Source organism: Lissotriton vulgaris, chromosome 6, assembly GCF_964263255.1.
Source record: "Lissotriton vulgaris chromosome 6, aLisVul1.2, whole genome shotgun sequence".
Classification (NCBI taxonomy): domain Eukaryota; kingdom Metazoa; phylum Chordata; class Amphibia; order Caudata; family Salamandridae; genus Lissotriton; species Lissotriton vulgaris.
In genome coordinates, this window is record NC_141694.1 from 1,895,700,009 (window position 1) to 1,895,723,761 (window position 23,753).

General features: G+C 48.6%; 1 protein-coding gene across 1 annotated transcript in view; it reads left to right on the forward strand.

The window, feature by feature from the left end:
* LOC147709815 (uncharacterized) overlaps positions 1–23,753 on the forward strand; it is a 1,100,435-nt gene that overhangs the window by 91,008 nt on the left and 985,674 nt on the right. The window contains 1 exon segment of the mRNA XM_086926112.1: positions 19,751–21,101. Coding sequence (XP_086782238.1) covers positions 19,751–21,101 — 1,351 coding nt within the window.

A 23,753-nucleotide genomic window follows, 5' to 3' on the forward strand; every position in this document is an offset into this window, starting at 1 on the left:
TAGCCCTTCCAGTCCCCTCTTTCCCGTTACCCCTATCATGCTCTCCTCACTACCGCTCACCTCACTCCCCGTGTATATAGCTTTGCTGTGTAAATACACGTCTTCAGCGGTGCTCCTATCACTCCTTGGTACTCCCCTTGGCGTTACGAGAAGAGAATCATGTCCTGACAGGCCTCTATATATTTTCTTTCTGCATGTCCCGCGGTGAGGAAACCGAGAAGGAGCAGCACTCAGCCACCTAAGGGGGAAGAGCAAGACTGAAGAGATTCCCAATAGGACACCAGTTACCACGGATCCGGCAGCATATTCCCGTGAAAGACTTACTGCACAAAGTAAAAGGACATTTATTAAAATAAAGCCATACTTATCCAGATCCAGTCTCCGACACCTTTCTGAACCCCCGCCACATTACCCCACTTTTTGCTGTGTTTCACTGGTTTTTAATTTTGGAAAAGGTGATGGACAGAGTTTCTGAATGATGCAGAATACTCCTACCCAGTCAAGAGATCAGGGCTTGATCCATCACCGTTTTTTAGCTCACTGCACCATCCCAGCTCAGAACCTGGCTACATGCAAATTAGTCTGTTCCTGTCCCAGTGCATGATGGGAACAGGGCAGACCAAACTACCAAGCCAATTCTTCACCAGAAAGGAGACAAGCTACCGGGGACCGGTTTCTGGCATTTCAGCCGTCATCGGCCCGGCTTGCTTGAATCCTGATGGTGCAATGAGCTAGGGACTCACGTCTGAGTATACCCTCCCACACTTAGTGTGGATAAAATCAATTTTGGAAAAGGTGATGGACAAAGTTTCTGAATGATGCAGAATACTCCTACCCAGTCAAGAGATCAGGGCTTGATCCATCACCGTTTTTTAGCTCACTGCACCATCCCAGCTCAGAACCTGGCTACATGCAAATTAGTCTGTTCCTGTCCCAGTGCATGATGGGAACAGGGCAGACCAAACTACCAAGCCAATTCTTCACCAGAAAGGAGACAAGCTACCGGGGACCGGTTTCTGGCATTTCACTGGTTTTTCGACTTTAGTCTGGCTGTGGCCCAGCTAATCAGGACCACAGCTTAGCTGTTCTCTCTCTAAATTGATACCATGTCCTTTAGGTACATACCAGATTGGTTACTGGGTTACCCTTATGAGTCCCTGTATATGGTACCTTAGGTACCTAGGGCATAGGTACCCCAGAGGCCTACCAGGGGCTGAAGCATGCATTATGTTGTATGCTGGACAAGGTACTCGCACTGCCGCGCACGCGCTGCTGCTAGCGCTTTGAGTTTTTAACTTCCCTGGTTGCTATTTACGTTATTTCTTATTTACTTTTTCCCCTGCTTTTAGCGGGACTAGGCTGGGTATTTTCTCCTTCCTCTCACCGCATATAATTGATTCAAAAGCACCGCCGCTTTGGTGGGTCCGGGTCCCGGGGGTGGTCCTGTTTGGGCGCCATCTTGCTTTGGGCTCTGCTCTTCCCGGCGGGCGCCATCTTTGAGCGTCCTTGCGCTCGCACTGGTCATCGGAGCGCCTATTTAAGGCGGACTCGCTTTTCCTTCAGCCTGGACAAAGTAATCGCACTACCGCACACGCGCTGCTGCTAGCGCTTTGAGTTTTTAACTTTCCTGGTTGCTATTTACGTTATTTCTTATTTACTTTTTCCCCTGCTTTTAGCGGGACTAGGCTGGGTATTTTCCCCTTCCTCTCACCGCATATAATTGATTCAAAAGCACCGCCGCTTTGGTGGGTTCGGGTCCCGGGGGTGGTCCTGTTTGGGCGCCATCTTGCTTTGGGCTCTGCTCTTCCCGGCGGGCGCCATCTTTGAGCGTCCTTGCGCTCGCACTGGTCATCGGAGCGCCTATTTAAGGCGGACTCGCTTTTCCTTCAGCCTGGACAAGGTACTCGCACTACCGCGCACGCGCTGCTGCTAGCGCTTTGAGTTTTTAACTTCCCTGGTTGCTATTTACGTTATTTCTTATTTACTTTTTCCCCTGCTTTTAGCGGGACTAGGCTGGGTATTTTCCCCTTCCTCTCACCGCATATAATTGATTCAAAAGCACCGCCGCTTTGGTGGGTCCGGGTCCCGGGGGTGGTCCTGTTTGGGCGCCATCTTGCTTTGGGCTCTGCTCTTCCCGGCGGGCGCCATCTTTGAGCGTCCTTGCGCTCGCACTGGTCATCGGAGCGCCTATTTAAAGCCGTCCTCTCCCGCGCAGCGGGGACGCGCAGTCGGGACGCCCTCGCGTAGCCTGAGTCGTGCCAGAGTCCTGCCCGTCTGCGCCCGTCAGCGACGAGGAAGCGCGAGTCGCGGCAGGGCTCTGGTCACTAGTCTTGATTACCATCATGCACGCTCTACCAGCATTTAGCTATACTCGGGCTGAACTGCTATCCATTGGGAACAGGGTCGATGTTTGTCCTTGTGATCCGGTAGACCCTTATCTGGCCCATTTGTTTGCGCCTGTAAGGGTTGGTCCCTAGACAGGCCGGTTAGGATTCGATCCTTGGAAGGGAGCGCTCCGACCAAGTGCAATAATACCGCGGGCCGCGTGCTTCGGATCTGGAACCTGAACGTGAGGTCATTGGTCAAACATCACCAGTTTATACATGACCTCATTGAAAAGGACTCCCCCGATCTTTTTTTCCTTACCGAAACCTGGCTCCAGGACTCGGATGCCGCTATCCTTAATCTTACCTTTCCATCGGAATATACGGTCTTTACATTGAATCGCACCACGAGAGGAGGTGGCATCGCCATGGCAGTAAAATCGTGCTTCCCCGCGGAATGGAAAGCCCTTGGGTTGCCAGCCTGTGAGAGTGCCCTTTTTAAAGTGGCCTTTAGTCATCATTTCACGCTTAGCGGTATCCTTATTTACCGCCCTCCTGGCAACGACACAGTCTTCAAGACTGCCCTTGCCGATATGGTAAGTTCTCTAGCGCCCAGCTGTGCGAATTTTAACATCGCTGGCGACCTCAACATTCATTTTGACTGCATGTCGTCCACAGCCATAGACACCTTGCTTGCGGATCTTGAAGCACTGCAACTTGTCCAACTTGTAACACTCCCCACTCATACTGGGGGACACATTCTTGATCCCTTTTTTACCACTCTTGAGAGGTCGAAGGTGTCCAACCCGATCTCGGTTGGCTGGACCGACCATCTGCTGGTGGAAGTCTTTTGTCCCATTGACGACAAGCCATTCAAATCTGTGGATAGGCTGATTCTTAAAAGACATTGGCACAAGCTTAAACTTGAGGAGTTTTACAGGTTACTGGAGCAGAAACCCCTGAGCCCCTTTCTGAATGAGGATCGAGGTTACGAACTGTTTTGCAAATGGATTTCGGATGCCCTTGACTCCCTTATACCTATGTGCTGGTCGAAATGTCATTCCAAGGTACCCAGCCCGTGGTATAACGATTCCCTTGCCGAGCTTAAAAAAATCTGTCGGAAAGCTGAGAGGGAATGGAGGAAGTCTTACGATCTCAGCCTGAAATCCTTTTATTTTGCCAAACTTAAGATCTATCATAGGGCAATTTGCAGAACTCGTGCCGCATTCTATGCCCAAGAATTCCAAACCAGTACCAATCCCTCAAAATTAATTTTCAAGGTCCTTAAAAGACCTTATGAATAAAAGAGCCACTTCGGCAGAAATCTGCACCGACTCTCACTGCGAGAGTCTGGCATCCTTCTTTTTGGAGAAAGTGCAGGCTATCTACCGAGGATTTGACCTGTCTCTGCCTGATCCAGAGCCAGCTGGCCCTAACCTCCTGGGCTATGAGACTCTGACCTCCTTGCCTGATCTGTCTATGGAGGCTTTTGACAAGCTGAGCCTCAGGATTAAATCAGGCTCCCCTCTGGATCCGCTGAAGCCAGCTCAAATTAGGACGCTTTCCCCCCTGTGTCGGGTCCAGATACTTACCTTGATCAACCTGTCGTTGTCAACTGGAATGGTCCCCTCCTCGTGGAAGCAGGCGGTAGTCACCCCAGTTCTGAAGAAGGCAAATGCAGACCCGCTCTTGCCTGAGAACTACCGCCCCATATCTCTCCTTCCTTGGACTGCCAAAGTCACCGAAGATCATGTAAATTCCATCCTGTCTGACCACCTTGCTCGTAACCAGATACTAGACCCTAGCCAGAATGGCTTCCGGCCGGGACACAGCACCGAGACCGCTCTGCTCTATATGACCGAGCATCTGCGTTTGGTGCTCGACTCCGGGCGAACGGCGGCGCTCTTTTTATTAGATCTGAGCACCGCATTCGATACTGTGTCCCACCGTGTTTTGATTCAGCGCCTGGAGGAAGCTGGAGTAGCAGGGACCGCCCTTCAGTGGTTCCGCTCTTTCCTCTCTGATCGATCCTTTAAGGTGGCTATACCACCCTGCCAGTCCACCTTTCATCCTTTGGATCTGGGGGTCCCACAGGGCTCCTCGTTGAGCCCTACCTTGTTCAACCTCTATGTGAAACCGCTAGCTGCGATCGTCAAACAGTGGGGTTTGACAATGACCTCATATGCAGACGATACGCAGCTGGCGGTGACACTGAGTGGAGACCCTGAAGTGGATGCCCCCAGATTCCGAGCAGGACTTGTGGCAGTAGCAAATTGGTTAAGAACCAATTGCTTACAACTGAATGCCAAAAAAAACAAAGTCTTCGTTCTGGGGAAACATGCGGAGCTTTGGGGAGATCAGTGGTGGCCTCCTGAATTGGGCATCACTCCCATCCCAGCTTCCGAAGTAAAGAACTTAGGGGTCTGGCTGGATCCGGCGCTCACCTTCACGGGCCATACGAAGAAGGTTGCAGCCACTTGCTACGGCATCCTGCGAGGCTTAAGACCGGTCCTCAAGTTCTTTGATCCCTCCACCCGGCAGCTCGTGGTCCAAGCCTCGGTTCTATCTCGGCTGGACTACGGTAGTGCGCTGATGTTGGGGGTAAACCAGGCTGAGGCATCTAGGCTACAAAGGGTACAGAATGCTGTGGCGCGGGCCATTGTTGGTCTTCCCAGGCATTGCTCTGTTTCTATCACTATTTCTGCCCTTCACTGGCTGCCGGGCAGACAAAGGATTAAGTTTAAATCGCTTTGTCTGGCCTTTAAAATCATGAAGCTCTCCTCGCCGCCTGCACTTGCTAACTTGCTCATCCCCTACATTCCTTCGAGGTCCTTGAGATCAGAGGCTCTTCATCTTGCGGTCTGCCCCCGTTTTAAACTCAGCAGGATGGGTGGCCGCTCCTACCGAGTGCTTGCCGCGGGGTTGTGGAACTCACTCCCAGTGCACATTCGAGCTTTGGATAATCTGTCCGCCTTTAGGCGTGCTATTAAAACTTTCCTGTTTTCTGTACTTGGGTAGTCGTCTCTTTTTTTCCACTTCCTGCGTGTTATGTTTTAGTATCTGTCTAAGCGCCAGGACGCCCCTTTGCTGGGGCAGCTGTGCGCTGTATAAATAATGTTAACATAACATAACATATGTCACCCCAGGAAAGCCTTCCAAAATGGCACCACAGGTCTGCATTTGCAGCCTAGGTAAGGTGGTGTAAGCACCCCTTACTTAGATATAGTATACCTATATCTACCTATAGATATAGACACATCAAGAGAGAAAACCAAATTACACAAGCACCCTCTTAAAAGTCCATTAATCTATGAACATAAATGTAGTTGTTTCCAAGGTTATTGCACCAACATTATTCAATGGTTCAATGGCAATTCAAAGTATGGATCCAAAACCAAATCTTGTGCTTCAAGTTCTTTATTGTTCAAATAAGTTAAAAGTTTCCCAGCTTTACACTGCCGACACGTGTTTCGCCCTCTCCAGGGCTTTTTCAAGGCTATCTTGTTCTGGTCTTATGCTGCTCTGGCATCGGAGAGGTCTAGAGTTCGAAAAGATACGGGTATGAAGCGTTTATGCGAAACCTATTGGATGTCTTGGTCACAGCGAGCTATTCAGAAAGTGGGTTCCCTCTAAGTAACTTTAATCTTGTTAGGTCCCTCGTGGAGCATTGAACGAACAAAAGTGATTTAGATGCAGATTTGTCTTGTTATGGGGGTGCGACTCGCTGCGTGGAGGTAAATCCTATCTTGCTGAGTGAAAGATTCTTGAAGACCTTGATAAGTCTTTACAACTCCAATGCACGTTCTTGTGAACTGCTGCGGTTCCCTCTCACTGGCGGCGTTTTGAAACAACTACATTTATGTTCATAGATTAATGGACTTTTAAGAGGGTGCTTGTGTAATTTGGTTTTCTCTCTTGATTCGTGGTATTTGCATTCAGTTGCATTGCTCAAACACCCCTGGTGGTGGGTGTCTTATCAAGTTCTCAGTGCACCTCTATTTGATACCTCACGCATTACGTACCCGGGGAGAATAACTACAACAGTAGGTGCGGACGTTTTCTCTGATGAGAAACACTACCGCCATTTTCTTTGCACAGATATAGACACATAGTAACCTATAAGTCACTCCTATGGCAGGCCTTAACAATCCTGGAGGCAGAGTGCTTGGTTTTGTGTGAGAGGGTGCCCTAGCATGAGCTGTAGAAGGGTAAAGGTGCCTTCAAGGGACTTTATTTAGTCTATATTTGTTGGTTCAAGTTATTTTAAAAAGGACCAATCGATCGTCCTGAGAGTGAGTTAATCAAAAATCTATTATCTTAACAAAAAACAATAAATAATTCGTATTGTCAACATATAACATATAAATATATATTATATGTTATATGTTGACAATACGAATTATTTATTGTTTTTTGTTGAGATAATAGATTTTTGATTAACTCACTCTCAGGACGATCGATTGGTCCTTTTTAAAATAACTTGAACCAACAAATATAGACTAAATAAAGTCCCTTGAAGGCACCTTTACCCTTCTACTTTCATTACCCAAGCCCTCAAGGGTATTCCGGGTCGCTCACTTCCTCGATAATCATTCTAGCATGAGCTGAGCCCCTCTGCAGCTTTTAGAAATATCTCCTTATAGCTGTTCTATGATATAGCCATACCATACACTCTTAAGTGCATTATGGACCTCACGGTTAATGCTAACTTTGGTTTGGCTTTATCAAAACATATTGTGTTTGGTGTCAAACACTTTGAAATACTACCCCCGCCGCTTTTTGCGGCGGGGGTAGCATTCCACCCTTCTAGAGAGAGAAGACATGTACACACTGGTATACCCTGTTAAAGTTTAAAAGAGCCTCAGCATCACAAAATGGATTCTGCTGCCACAGACACGAGTCTGACCTCCTGCTGCTGGACGAAACTCCGGCAGGAGAGGCCTGGACAATAGGTTTCCTGTCCAGGGAGGTGCTAGCACCTCCCCAGACAGGCTTTAGTGTATTGGGGCAGTGTGTTTTGCATTCAGTGAATGCTTTTTCAGACACTGCCTGGGGCACACAAGGTGCTTGTTAGAAATGGGATTTCCGGTTGACTGAGGCTTGCGCCAAAGCCAGGCAGAAACCACCACTAAAGTCAGGGCAAGGGAGTTACACGTCAAAGATAACCCCTGCTCACCCTCTCGGCAACGTGACGCGAGCAGTAAGGCTTATCCCGGAGGCAATGTAAGTTAAGTATTTGCGCACGCACCCAGCAACAACACCCAAGGCCCACCACAAAGGAAACTCCACACAAGGTTATATATAAAAATAGCTTTTGTATTATTGTAAAATATACCAAACACATTAGATAAAAACACACACTTTACAATGTGCCAACAGGCACAGGTAGAATTTACAGGGATATATGTACATGGGACAGGGCCACGTGGGCCACTTTCAGGAATAAGCACTTTAAGAACTAGCACTTGGTAGAATTAGCACTTTGTAGGAATTACGCTTAGAACATAGCACATATAATAACTGTAGCACCAAATAACAAGGGTAGAACACAAACAGTAACCACTGGTGAAAGGTAAGTACCACCTACGCAATCCTAACCGCCTTAGGAAAATATCACGCAGGGAATCATAAACTCACTAGCATAACCTATACTAGGAAAAACAACCTCCTAAGCATGAAAACACATTCAGAGGTATAGACCAGAAGCTTTACACATGATGCATGAAGACACATTCAGAGGTATAGGCAAGAAGCTTTTCACATGATGCATAACAACACATTCAGAGGTATAGGCAAGAAACTTTACAAATGATGCATGAAGACACATTCAGAGGTATAGGCCAGAAGTTTTACACATGATGCATAAATCACATTAGGCAGGTAATCACAATCGTGCCAAAAAGTACTCAGAACTGACCCCAGGCCAACCAGAAAAGTCAGGGCAGGCTGCGCAGGCAGCCAAAGGAGATGCGCAAGGGGGGCAAGCCTAAACGAAGCAGCTGCCCACTAAGGGCTGGGCAGCTGTAGCAGGGATCCTGGTACCACGTGCTCTCTTCGGGGCACTGAATAAACAATGGGGCCAAAACCAATGTGGGAGCCTCGTGGCTCGAGAGAACTGTGTGCCCTGGAGCCTCATGGGCTCATGGGCTCTGAAGAAACAACTTGGGCCGCAGGAGCCTCGTGGCTGTAAACAAACAAATGCCCTCGCATTGGGGGAGCGGCCCGCTGTCAGCCGGGGCCGGTCTACCACCAAGACTGCCCTCAAATTACGTGAGAGTCCCGCTCGGGGGACTCAAAGAACAATGGCCCCCATAGCCCTCGTGGGCTCGGACAGAAGAATGCTCCCGTCGTTGGAGTCCCCCCTCTGGGGACTCGGAAGACAATGGCCACTGGAATCATTAGAGTCCTTCGCGGGGGACTCAAAATCAATAAATGCCCCCTTGACGTCAGAGCGACCCGCTATCAAGTGGGGCAGCTCAAGGGACCAGCCCGGAAAACCCAGAGACCCCTCCTTACCGGTCTGCTCCCTGGAGGTGTCCTGGGCCGCTTGCGGTGACCCTCTCTATGTGCTGGGCTCTCTTTTCAATGCGGCTGGTAGCGGGGCTCTCTCTCACGCTGGGGAGCTCCGCTTCTCCCGGTCGCGTTGCGGCGGGATTCCCTCGGCCGGGCTGATCCTGGACGCAGCGCTTCTCTGGGCACCACGGCGCTCTCCGTCGCTCTCGGGAGCCCCGGGTGCTGAGGCGGCAAAGGCTGGGCCCAGGGGCCAGCTCACAGGGCCCTCCAGCCAGGGACGCAGTCCCCAGTAGCGGTCCTCCTGGCGCCCAGCAGCAGCAGGCCCCCCTCAAGCTTGGATCAGGAACAGAATATTTTCCAAGGGGTCACAGCCCCTTTTTATACGCATAATTCCTTTGAGTCTGCAGGGTGGGGGGAAAACCAGTCGCAGCTAGTTTTGGAGCACTCTGGTGTGCTCAACCTCTCTCACCATTCACTAGTCAGGCTAGGGTCATCAGTCGCATTACAGCGGGCAGAGCCAACATTGTGTGGGGAAAGCCCAGCCTTATTCAGGTCCCAGGTGCACTCCTCCCTCACATCAATCATGCAGATCTCTCCACTCACCACCGGGGCAGACCCATCTTGACTCCTGGAGCCAGGCTCACCAGCCAGCTCCAGCCAATCACAAGCCAGACAGCCAATTCACATAAATTACACAGACATGCCAACTTCTAGAAGTGGCACTTCCACACTAGACATATGATCGCCGCACACATCATCTCGCAGCATTCACTCTCACGAGTCCGCACATACCAAACTCGAGCCTGCACGCCCCACACATTTGGAACTACCAGGGACACATACATTCCCCATGCATTCCTATGGGAGGGCATGCCCATCTCACCACACGCACTCAGAGTGCGACGCACTTTACACTGGGACACAGTGAAAGTGCGCAGAAGCCAAAAATCACTAACACCAGGTCACAACTAAAAGCAAAAAGTTTAGGGGTGAACCTGCCAGAAGGGCCAAGTCCAACACAACCCCCTTCCAGCCAAAACACAGGGCAGACCAAATCACCACTGTGACGGGCTTCCCTGATTTGGGTGATAGAACACAGACGCGGGCCCGCAACAGCAGGGACACGCTCATGTTCTACGTCACGGTGAACCCATGGGGTTCCTTCTAAAACCACTGTCTGGAACAACTGGGCTACCCCACTGGTACTCCCAAGCTGTCCGCGGCCAGGACCAGGCCCTAGGCCACCCAGGTGCCACTAGTCCCTGCCTATTCACAGAGTGGGGGGTAGTAACCCCTGGCACATAGTAGACATTCTCCACTCTTCCTCTCTCCAGAACAGTGCTACACTGCCACTGATTCTCCAGCCTAGGGTCTACACCCTCAGGTGGACCAGGAGTCACAGGGGAGGCTCTCCTCCCCTTCTAGGGTTCCTCCTCCTCCTGCGAGGGGTACCCTTAGAACACCACTCTCCCAGCCTAGGGTTTAACCCCTTAGGTTGCACCGGGGTCAGAGGCGGGCTCTCCGACCCTCTGCACTCCCTTTCAGAGTTCTGTACCCTCCCAACTGGAGTGGTACCCCTGGAAGATGAACCGGTTAGGACGCTAGTTACAGACGTCCTACCCTTCAGGTCAGGCTGAACCTGGCCTCCCAACCTCTGGTCTAGAACCTTTGGAGGAATAACTGCCTGGCACTCCAGGACTTCTGGGGATTTACTCACCACCCCCCTGAGGCTAACACATGACTCATATGTCGTGTGACTGTCTGTGTGGCACAGATCTCCCGTCCCCTGTCCACCTGACAGTGCGTGAAGACGCCCCAGAACAGAAGTGGTGTCACCCGGGTCCCCTCAAGGGAATCTAGCCCAACTGGCTAGTCCCTGGTCCACTGGTGCTTCCACTGGGGAACTCATCCCCCAATCACTCCTCACTTCAGACTCCTGTGCTCTCCCAACTGGAGTGGCACTGCCAGACACTAGAACTACTGGAGTGCTAGTTACAGATGTTCAAGGTCCTCTATACACTAGGAGATCCTCCTCAAATGGACTAACAGGACAGCCTAGGTCCCCAACCTGGTGTTCCCTGAAGAAACCATCCAGGCTCTGAGACAGGGCTTCAGGCGTCTGGGGACTCTCGGTCTCCCTCTCATTCCTGCTCCACTAAGCCGGGCAGTGAGCACCTACACCTCTCTCGCTACTCTGGGACCTAGCTGGGCTACTCTGAACCTCTTCCACCACGCTGGGCTGGAAGATACCTGAACCACTACTTTTGGAATCACTCACCAAGGAATCTGCTGAGCCTCTGGAACTTTCCCAGCGGTCTGCTTCCCTTGCAAGGAGCTCTGCATCAGTAAACCACATTCCAACAAGTGTTGGCACAACCCTGGCAAACAACAACTGAGCAGGGGCTCCCTGAGAACCAGATTGAACAGTGTGAAAAAATCAGATTCCATGTGAACCCATACCCAATCAAACAGTGCATCCTCACATTCATCCGCAAACTCCTCCCGAGACTGGTGAGACAGTTTCCTACAGTCCCTGAATTTCAACCTATACTCCTCTTCTTGGGAAACAGGTACCATACTCTGGGAACTGGGGATGGGACTTCCTGCACTGGGCTCTATATAGCTGCCACCACTGGACTCAACCCTCCCTGGGGAGTCCAGAAAATTATAACTGCGCGCAGGGGATAGTCTACCCTCCAGAGCTAATTTCTCTCTGGTGAAGGCCCTCTCAGCCTCCTCTATCCTCTCCTGCGCTAAGACCCTCTCAGTGTCTAGCTGTTGCTGCCTAACACCCAGCTGCACCATCTCCTTGGCATGCTCTAACCTGAGCTGCTCCAAAGCCAGCTGGTGCTACCTTTCTTCCCTCCTATCTACCCACTCCTCTGGGGACAGGGACAGGGAAAGGGATGGGGCGCTGCCCCCTACACTGGACCCAGCAAGGGACTCCCTATCTATGAGGTCTTCACTATCTGCTGGCGCCCATGCACTGTCATCTTCTTCCTCCTCCTCAGACTCTTCAGGGCTCCCCATAGACCCACCACCCTCGAGGCGTGAGGCCCGGGCCCTCTCCTCACTGTGCTCACGTTCCCAGTCATCCTTCTGCCATTGGATTAGGTTATCCCTAAGCTTGGACTGGGTGTCTGGCTCATTCACTGCGGTGTCTCTCTCCTCACAAAGCTGTACCAACTCATGCATACTGTATCTAAACAGACCACAGAAGTTAAAAGAAGATTCCATCTTGGCAGGATGCTCACAGACACGTGCAACACAGGGGACTTAACTGTCTGAGCTAAAACAGGAGTACTCAATTCACAAAGTATTCAGCAAGCTCCCTATCCCAGAGAACTCACACTCATTTGTCCAGTGCAACACACCATTCATCCACACACACCCCCCCTCGGACTGGTAAGGCAACGCATCGTAAGGTACATTGACGCAAAGTGTTTCATCTTAAGAACTGAACTGAACTAAGCTAAAACTACCATCTTAAGTATAGTACTGTGGATTTATGTTGTTTGTGGTCTTGTGTTAAGTCTATATAAAGAATACTTATTTTTGATATAAACATTGTGTGGTGTCCATTCATAGTGTTGTCACTGGGTTACTTAATGTGGTCACAAATGCTTTACACACTGCCTCTGAGATAAGTCTGTCTGCTCGTGCCAAGCTACCAATGGGGTGAGCAGGGGTTATTTTAGGAGTGTACCCCCTAACCCTGACTGGAGGCAAGGGTCTCTATTTGTCCCAAGTACCTACCTTTGCCAACTAGAGACCCCCAAATCTAACAGATGGGGACACAAGAGAAGTGTGGTTGTAAGAGATGGGGACACAACAGAGGTGTAGGTGTAAGAGTTGGGAACATGAAAGAGGTGTGGGTGTTAGATTTAGACATGAGAGAAGTGTGGGTGTAAGAGATCGGGATACAAGAGAGGTGTGGGTGGAAGAGATGGGGCCAAGGAGAGGTGTGGGTGCAAGAGATGGGGACACAAGAGAGGTGTGGGTGTAAGAGAGGAGGACATTAGAGAGGTGTGGGTGCAAGAGATGGGGACTTGAGAGAGGTGTGGGTGCAAGAGATGGAGACACAAGAGAGGTTTGGGTGCAAGAGATGAGGACATGAGAAAGGTGTGGGTGCAAAAGATGAAGAGAGGTGAGAGATGTGGGTGTAAGAGATGGGGACACGAGAGAGGTGGGGTGCAACAGATGGGGACACGAGAGAGGTGTGGGTGCAAGAGATAGGGACATGAGAGAGGTGTGGGTGCAAAAGATGAAGACAGGCGAGAGGTGCGGGTGTAAGAGATGGGGACACAAGAGAGGTGCGGGTGTGAGAGATGGGGACACAACAGAGGTGTGGGTGCAAGAGATGAGGACACGAGAGAGGTGTTGGTGCAAGAGATGGGGACATGAGAGAGGTGTGGATACAAGAGATGAAGACAGGCGAGAGGTGTGGGTGTAAGAGATGGGGGCACTAGAGAGGTGTGGGTGCAAGAGATGGGGGCACTAGAGAGGTGTGGGTGCAAGAGCTGGGGATATGAGAGAGGTGTGTGTGCTAGAGATGGGGACATGAGGGTGTGGGTGCAAGAGATTGGGACACGTGGGGGTGTGGATACAAGAGATGGGGACAAGAGAGGTGTGGATGTAAGAGATGAAGACAGTCGAGAGGTGTGGGTGTAAGAGATGGGGACACGAGAGATGTGGGTGTGAGAGATGGAGACACGAGAGAGGTGTGGGTGTAAGAGATGGGGACACAAGAGAGGTGTGGGTGCAAGAGATGGGGACACAAGAGAGGTGTGGGTGCAAGAGATGGGGACATTAGAGAGGTGGGGGTGCAAGAGATGGGGACATGAGAGAGGTGTGGGTGCAAGAGATGAAGAGAGGCGAGAGATGTGGGTGTAAGAGATGGGGACACGAAAGAGGTGTGGGTGCAAGAGATGGGGACAAGAGAGAGGTGTGGGTGCAAGAGAAGGGGACATGAGAGAGGTGTGGGTGCAAGAGATGAAGACAGGCGAGAGGTGTGGGTATAAGAGATGGGGACATTAGAGAGGTGTGGGTGTAGGATGGGGACATGAGAGAGGTGTGGGTGCAAGAGATGAAGAGAGGCGAGAGATGTGGGTGTAAGAGATGGGGACACGAAAGAGGTGTGGGTGCAAGAGATGGGGACAAGAGAGAGGTGTGGGTGCAAGAGAAGGGGACATGAGAGAGGTGTGGGTGCAAGAGATGAAGACAGGCGAGAGGTGTGGGTATAAGAGATGGGGACACAAGAGAGGTGCGGGTGTGAGAGATGGGGACACAAGAGAGGTGTAGGTGCAAGAGATAGGGACATGAGAGAGGTGTTGGTGCAAGAGATGGGGACATGATAGAGGTGTGGGTACAAGAAATGAAGACAGGCGAGAGGTGTGGGTGTAAGAGATGAGGACACGAGAGAGGTGTGGGTGCAAGAGATGAAGAAAGGCAAGAGGTGTGGGTGTCAGAGATGGGACACAAGAGAGGTGTGGGTGTGAGAGATGGGGACACAAGAGAGGTGTGGGTGCAAGAGATGGGGACACGAGAGAGGTGTTGGTGCAAGAGATGGGGACATGAGAGAGGTGTGGGTGCAAGAGATGGGGACATGAGAAAGGTGTGGGTGCAAAAGATGAAGAGAGGTGAGAGATGTGGGTGTAAGAGATGGGGACACGAGAGAGGTGGGGTGCAACAGATGGGGACACGAGAGAGGTGTGGGTGCAAGAGATAGGGACATGAGAGAGGTGTGGGTGCAAAAGATGAAGACAGGCGAGAGGTGCGGGTGTAAGAGATGGGGACACAAGAGAGGTGCGGGTGTGAGAGATGGGGACACAACAGAGGTGTGGGTGCAAGAGATGAGGACACGAGAGAGGTGTTGGTGCAAGAGATGGGGACATGAGAGAGGTGTGGATACAAGAGATGAAGACAGGCGAGAGGTGTGGGTGTAAGAGATGGGGGCACTAGAGAGGTGTGGGTGCAAGAGATGGGGGCACTAGAGAGGTGTGGGTGCAAGAGCTGGGGATATGAGAGAGGTGTGTGTGCTAGAGATGGGGACATGAGGGTGTGGGTGCAAGAGATTGGGACACGTGGGGGTGTGGATACAAGAGATGGGGACAAGAGAGGTGTGGATGTAAGAGATGAAGACAGTCGAGAGGTGTGGGTGTAAGAGATGGGGACACGAGAGATGTGGGTGTGAGAGATGGAGACACGAGAGAGGTGTGGGTGTAAGAGATGGGGACACAAGAGAGGTGTGGGTGCAAGAGATGGGGACACAAGAGAGGTGTGGGTGCAAGAGATGGGGACATTAGAGAGGTGGGGGTGCAAGAGATGGGGACATGAGAGAGGTGTGGGTGCAAGAGATGAAGAGAGGCGAGAGATGTGGGTGTAAGAGATGGGGACACGAAAGAGGTGTGGGTGCAAGAGATGGGGACAAGAGAGAGGTGTGGGTGCAAGAGAAGGGGACATGAGAGAGGTGTGGGTGCAAGAGATGAAGACAGGCGAGAGGTGTGGGTATAAGAGATGGGGACATTAGAGAGGTGTGGGTGTAGGATGGGGACATGAGAGAGGTGTGGGTGCAAGAGATGAAGAGAGGCGAGAGATGTGGGTGTAAGAGATGGGGACACGAAAGAGGTGTGGGTGCAAGAGATGGGGACAAGAGAGAGGTGTGGGTGCAAGAGAAGGGGACATGAGAGAGGTGTGGGTGCAAGAGATGAAGACAGGCGAGAGGTGTGGGTATAAGAGATGGGGACACAAGAGAGGTGCGGGTGTGAGAGATGGGGACACAAGAGAGGTGTAGGTGCAAGAGATAGGGACATGAGAGAGGTGTTGGTGCAAGAGATGGGGACATGATAGAGGTGTGGGTACAAGAAATGAAGACAGGCGAGAGGTGTGGGTGTAAGAGATGAGGACACGAGAGAGGTGTGGGTGCAAGAGATGAAGAAAGGCAAGAGGTGTGGGTGTCAGAGATGGGACACAAGAGAGGTGTGGGTGTGAGAGATGGGGACACAAGAGAGGTGTGGGTGCAAGAGATGGGGACACGAGAGAGGTGTTGGTGCAAGAGATGGGGACATGAGAGAGGTGTGGGTGCAAGAGATGGGGACACGAGAGAGGTGTGGGTGCAAGAGATGAGGACATGCGAGAGGTGTGGGTGTAAGAGATGAAGACAGGTGAGAGGTGTGGGTGTAAGAGATGGGGACACGAGAGAGGTGTGGGCGTGAGAGATGGGGACACAAGAGAGGTGTGGGTGCAAGAGATGGGGACACAAGAGAGGGGTGGGTGCAAGAGATGGGGACATGAGAGAGGTGTGGTTCAAGAGATGGGGACACGAGAGAGGTGTGTGTAAGAGATGGGAGAGAGGTAGGTGTGTGTAAGAGATGGGGACACAAGAGAGGTGTGGGTGCAAGAGATGAGGACATGAGAGAGGTGTGAGTGAAAGATGGGGACACCAGGGAAGTGTGGGTGTAGGATGGGGACACAAGAGAGGTGTGGGTACAAGAGATGAGAACATGTGAGAGGTCTGGGTGCAAGAGATGGGGTCACGAGAGAGGTGTGGGTGTAAGATGGGGACAAGGGGGAAGTGTGGGTGTAAGAGATGGGGACACAATAGAGGTGTGGGTGCAAGAGATGGGGACACGAGAGAGGTGTGGGTACAAGAGATGGGGCCATGTGAAAGGTGTGGGTGCAAGGGATGGGGACACGACAGTGGTGTGGTTGTAAGAGATGGGGACATGAGAGAAGTATGGGTGTAAGAGCTGGGAACACGAGAGGTGTGGGTCTAACATGGGGACACAAGAGCAGTGTGGGTGTAAGAGATGGGGACACAATAGAGGTGTGGGTGTAAGAGATGGGGACATGGGAGAGGTGTGGGTGTGAGACATGGGGAAACGAGAAAGGTGTGGATACAAGAGATGGGGACCCTAGAAAGGTGTGACTACAAGAGATGGGGACACGAGACAGGTGTGGGTGTAAGAGAAGGGAACATGAGAGAGGTGTGGGTGTAAGATGGGTACACGAGGGAAGTGTGGGTGAAAGAGATGGGGAAATGAGAGAGGTGTTGGTCCAAGAGATGGGGACATGCAAGAGGTGTGGGTGTAAGAGATGGGAACATGAGAGAGGTGTGGGTGTAAGATGGGGTGACGAGGGAAGTGTGGGTGTAAGAGATGGGGACATGAGAGAGGTGTGGGTGCAAGAGATAGGGACACGAGTGAGGTGTGGGTGCAAAAGATGGGGACACAAGAGGGGTGTGGGTGTAAGAGATGGGGACAAAAAGAGATGTGTGGGTACAAGAGATGGGGACACAAGAGAGGCATGGGTGTAAGATGGTACACGAGAGAGGTGTTGGTGCAAGAGATGGGGACACAAGAGAGGTGTGGGTGCAAGAGAAGGGGACATGAGAGTGGTGTGGGTGTAATATGGGGACACAAGGGAAGTGTGAGTGTAAGAGATGGGGACATTAAAGAGGTGTGGGTGTAAGAGATGGGGACATGAGAGAGGTTTGGGAGTAAGAGATGGGGACACGAAAGTTGTGGGTGCAAGAGATGGGGATGCAAGAGAGGTGTGGGTGTAAGAGATGAAGACAGGTGAGAGGTGTGGGTGTAAGAGATGTAGATACGAGAGAGAGAGGTGTGGGTGCAAGAGATAGGGGCATGAGAAAGAGGTGAGTCTAAGATATGTGGACACAAGAGAGGTGCTAATCATGGGCAATGCTGAGGTCCCCTAGTACTGTGCTGTGACTCACCTCTACAGATCCTGGAGTCACTCTGCTTCCAAAGCATATAGGAAACAGGTATTATGTACTACATTTAAAAGAAGAAGTTATTTGCTATTAAACCACAGCTAAAAGGAGTCCAGTTCTCACACCTAATTATGTCAAATCCTCAGCAAAATACCGCACTGGGTGGAATCATAGCAAATTATATTAGCTGGCACCTCACCCCTAGTGTCATTAATAGAAAACACAGCACAGCCCCAGAATTTTTTCTCACTCCTGAAATTACAACATAAGTGCTGCCATTTGAAGTTAGAGTAGTTACTTTTGCTTGGTGACTCAGAATTTCAGATACACAGCTCCTCATCGTAAGTCAATCAATTTATTGATCAGGCCCACTACACTCATCCAATATTAATACTGCTGAGATGACTCTGCGTTCTTGTAAATGAAAGTCTTGATTAATCTCCTTCCTGACAACATTTAAAGTCACTCAGTTCATAACACCCAGTTGATATATTATTGACAGCATCTAGACACTGCAAACAGCTCTTCTTCTAATAACAACCACGCTATTACAGCCGTGCACTCTACACACCCTCTCATTAATATCATTGATGCTCTCTCTGTTTGAGTTCTTCCCAGACTCACTCTGCTGTAGATAGCGATAAGACCGACTGTGTTCTTCTAGCCCCTACTCTGGCTCCACTATGGGTAGCGCCTGGACCCGCTGTTTTAGATGGCATCTACATTTGTTCTTTTCAGGGTTATATATTATTGTGCCCTTAATAATCCTGTTCTCGCTCTGCTATTGATAGCGCCTAGACCCACTGTGCCCTGCATAGGACCTACACTTGCTGTGCTATGGAGGAGCACCATGACCCGCTGCTCTGGGTAGCATCTACACCTGCTCTGGGTCCTACCTTATTTTTCCCTTAATATTCCTGTTCCCTCACTGCTATAGATAGCGCCTAGATCCACTTTGCTCTGTATAGGATCCGCTCCCGCTCTGCTCAGGGTTGTAATTTGCTGTGCTCTGTATATTCCTGTTGTCGCTCTATGACATATGACGCCTAGACCCATAAACCATAAACCATTCAAATACCGACCAAAAATTGGATGCCTACACAATGATGCAACAATAGCCCCATCATTGCACCTTTTTTTCTGATGTATTGCAGCATTGGGAAAGACTATACGTATAGAAGGTGAGAATTCTTGACTTTGCCAATATGTGTTTTAAATAGTTCTAAACCTCCTGTTCCTTGTATAGCTCTAGTCTGAGCCTCGGATCTCTGGAGCTAGAATATGAGGAAGATGCTTAAATAATCTGTCCAGGTCCTATCCCAAGTTCTCTGAATGTATAAAGGACTCCCTTGTAGCAGTTGCTTATGTTTCCAGCCCTTATTGTGATGCTCGGTGTTGCATGGTCCATTCTCAAGAAAAGGCTTCCTCTTGTATTATTTGTTAGGCCGTGTGATAATAGGAAGCATTCGCTGGATAAGAAGGAAGACATCTTGTCGCTATGGATTTAACATTGCAGTGTGTCATGGGGAAGAGGGCCTCACTCACTGAACAAGGAACTTTCTCTGGTGTCTTGGTTGCTACTTTAGTCCACACTCCTTGATAGAAGGAGATCACAGAAGGGTTGCATGCCCTTACTCTGCCTACTACATCTGTACATTAGGAGTGTAATCTAGAAATTATTCAACACAGTTAAATGTCCCAATGAATTCTAATAGATTTTTGTGACAGACTCTGCATTTCAACGTATTCAGTGTTTCTTTTTCTTAATCTAACAGGTGAAATAAGTGCAGTGATAAACGAAAAATGTAAAGGCATGAAACAACTTTTGTTTAGGCAGTGATGTAAAACCAATATGCCTCAAAATCTCTTCCCTTGAAGGCTAACTCCTCAGCAAAGTCTATTTCTACAGCAGAAAACCCAAACTGCCCAATAAGGTCTGTACTTGGCTCTTATGCATTAGCTGATATTGTAGAAGACATAACACACTGACATACTGAAGCAAATCTGAAGAGGTGCTCATTATAAAGGAAAAGCTAACCTGGTATGAGAAAGAACAAACAGGAGAGAAATCACATGAATATCTAGAATATGACAACACATTTATTTGGCAGACAAAGAGCAAGTGCCACATCAGAAACGTCATACTGGAGAAAACCCATTTTGATGGACTGCCTGTGGAAAGGTGTTCTTTGCAAAGAAAGACCTAATGCAGCAGAAGAGTGTCCACATAGATGAGAAAATATTTAAATGTAGAGAATATGATAAGGCATTTCTTCCCAATCAACACCTAATGCAACATCAGAAAGTCCACACTGGGGAGAAACCAAATGAACATACAGAATGCGATAATGCATTTTTTACCCATGGAAAGCTAATGACACATCAAAAAATCCACCCTGGGGGGAAACCATATCAATGTACAGAATGTGACAAAGCATTTTTTTTAAATGGACACCTAACACGACATCAAAAAATCCACACTCAGGAGAAACCGTATCAATGTACAGAATGTGACAAAGCATTTATAACAAATGGAGTACTAAGGGAACGTCAGAAAGTCCACACTGGAGAGAGACCATTCAACTGCACTGAATGTGACAAGACATTTATTAGAAAGTCACGTCTAATGCAACATCAGAAAGTCCACACCGGGGAGAAACCCTATGAATGCACAGAATGTGGCAAAACATTTATAACAAATGGAGCGCTAAAGCAACATCAAAAAGTCCACACTGGCGAGAGACCATTCAACTGCACCGAATGTGACAAGGCATTTATTAGAAAGTCACGCCAAATGCAACATCAGAAAGTCCACACCAGGGAGAAACCGCATAAATGTACAGAATGCTACAAGGCATTTATTACAAGGCAAAGGTTAATAGTGCATCAGAAAGTGCACACTGTGGAAAAACCGTATAAATGTTCTGAGTGTGACAAGTCCTTTATTACGAATGCAAACCTAACGCAACATCAGAAAGTCCACACTGGGGAGAAACCATATGAATGTATAGAATATGACAAGGCATTTAATACAAAGCAAAAATTAATACAGCATCAGAAAGTTCACACTGGAGAGAAACCATATCAATGTATTGAATGTCAAAAAGCATTTTTAACAAATAGTGATTTAAAACGACATCAGAAAATCCACACCGGGGAGAAACCGTATGAATGTACTGAATGTGACAAGGCATTTATTACCAATGGAGAACTATCGCAACATCAGAAAGTCCACACTGGGGAGAAACCGTATAGATGTACAGAATGTAATAAAATGTTCCAAAGGAAGCAAAACCTAAAGCAGCATCAACAACTCCATGCTGATGAGAAACCACATGAATGTACAGAATGTGACAAGGCATTTATTAGAAACGAACATTTAATACGACATCAGAAAATTCACACAGGAGAGAAACCATATGAATGTACAGAATGTGACAAAGCATTTATTACAAATGAAGAGCTGAAACGACATAAAAACGTTCACACTGGTGATAGACCATTCAACTGCACTGTGTGTGACAAGGCATTTAGTAGAAAGTCACATCACATATAACACAACATCAGAAAGTCCACACCGGGGAGAAACCCTATAAATGTACAGAATGTTTCCAGGGATTTATTACAAAGCATCATTTAATACGACATCAGAAAGTTCACACAGGAGAGAAACCATATCAATGTATTCAATGTCACAAAGCATTCATAACAAATAGAGAACTGACACGACATCAGAAAATCCACATGGGGAGAAATCCTATGTATGTATAGAACTTAATAAAGTCTTCCACAGGAAGAATAAGCTAATGCAGCATCAACAAACCCACACTAGGAAGAAACAATATTAATGTATAGAATGCAACACAGTATTTATAAATAAACAAGACAAAATGACCTCTGAATGTTCTCAGAGTAAAGAAACTATATAAATGTATTGAATGTGACAATGCATACATAAGAAATGGAGAGCTAACGCAACATCAAAAGTCACCTCTGAAGCCTGGTCTGAATGTGACAAAGCATTTATTAGCAAGGGAGAGTGAAAACAACATCAGAAAGACTGTAGGAATGTACAGAATGTGACAAAGTGTTCTTAGAATTATCCACATGAATGTACAGAAAGTGACAAGGTATTTTTAGGTCGAGCCTAGCGGCAGATGGCATTTGCTGCTCGCTCTGCGAGACTGCTGTTGTAGAGTATGGGAGGGAAGCTGCTCCTACTCTCCTCCCATATTTTATTATTGGGTTGTGTCATTGTATTTCCGAAATGCCACCTTCGGATTCGTTGATAGGCTTGTTTGTCCCTCCTTAGTACCGCCTTTGTACCCTCCCATGGTGACTGGCCCTTTTACTTCGGTTGTTACATGGGACCTGTTATTTAGTCTGTAAGCTCTGTATACTTTATTGAGTTTCTCTTACTGCAGGCCGGACATGCGCTGCTTCAGCTGAAACTGCTTGTGTTTTTTTTAAACAGCACGCTATCACCGTAACACGGGTGCCCGCTTTTAATCACTTTAACCCGGCATTGTCTTGTGTCTGTTTCAAGCCTCCCAAGTAAAATTGGTTTAGAAATGATTAGCAAATTAGGTCATGTGAATTCCAGGTAGCACCTAATCCTTTGCCAATGGGATGAACCTGACAACAGCACATCTGTGTTACATGTCATCATTTTATTAACACCATCACCACCAATACCACCACCTCCACCAATACCACCACTAATGCCACCACCACTAATACCACCACCTCCAATACCACCACCACCATCAACTCCAACAATACCACCATCAACCCCAACAATACCACCACCAATACCAACACCACCAATACCTCCAACACCACCACCAATGCCACCACCAATACCACCACCACCAATACCTCCAATACCACCACTACCAATACCACCACCACAAGTACCTATACCAGTACCAATATCACCACCACCAGTAACCCACCACTAATACCACCAAAGCTACCACCAATATCACTACCACCAAACCCACCACCACCAGTACCATCACCACAATCACCACCAACACCAACAAAACCACCAATACCACCACATCAGCGCCTCGCACTCACTGTTAATATCAGGTGCACTGTTCAAGGCTGGAGCAGCAGCTGAGACCATTCCTCCCACCCTGCCTGCCATAAAGCACAGCCCGCCCTGCACCAGGATGTGAAGCCAGGGCCCTACTACAGCTCAAGTGTTTTTTTATTAGGCCAAAGATAGCAATGACATTAATCAATGCCACACTGCACAATCAAATCACGGAGAGGGCTGGAAATAGCCCCCCTCCCGCTCTTCCTCCTGAGCTGTGACAGAGTAATCACAGAGCGAAACGTGTTGGTGCACTTTGTTAGTGTTTATAGCTCAGATCATATGTAACTCTCACTTCATACTTTGGGTATGTGTAATTTACAACACTTACACATCTTCTTTGCTGCACTATTTATCACTACTTTGAAGATATCGCAGGCCGGTCTCTTCCTCTGATATTTTCAATCTAACAAGCGGTGACGAAGCCCTTTATTGCAATGCAATATGGCTCGCATTTGCATCAGTTTAAGTTATTAGCATTGTAAATGTCAATGTCTTTAATTTATGTTTTAAAACCCAAAACATAAATAAAAGGCATTGTCTTTTACAATGATAATAGCTCAAACTCTCGTGAATGTGAGACTTATTGCATTGCAAATGCTTGTTTAGAAGGACACAGCACAGCCAATATACAATCAGAAAGACCACATAGGGGAGAAAACATGTCAGAGCACTTACTATGACAAGCATTTGCTAAATAGCAAGCTAGCACAACATCAGAAAATTCACACGGGAGACAGATTATATGAATGTACTGAATGCAACTAAGCATTTATTATAAAGGCACCGCTAATGGACCATCAAAGTCCAAACAGGGAAGAAAATCATTACACGAAGAACGCATATCCCAACAAATGTGTCCTGGCATTTGGCAAAAAAAGAAAGATCTAACACAACATCAAAAAGTCCACCCTTGGGAGAAACCTCAATTGTACTGAATTTGACAATTCATTTATTGGCAGGAGACAGGTAATACAATAACAGTAAGTTAACACAGAGGAAAAAAGCCTGACCATGGAGAATGCATATCACTGCTCTCAGTGTGAGATGGCATCCTTTACAAAGGCAAAGCTAACCCAACATC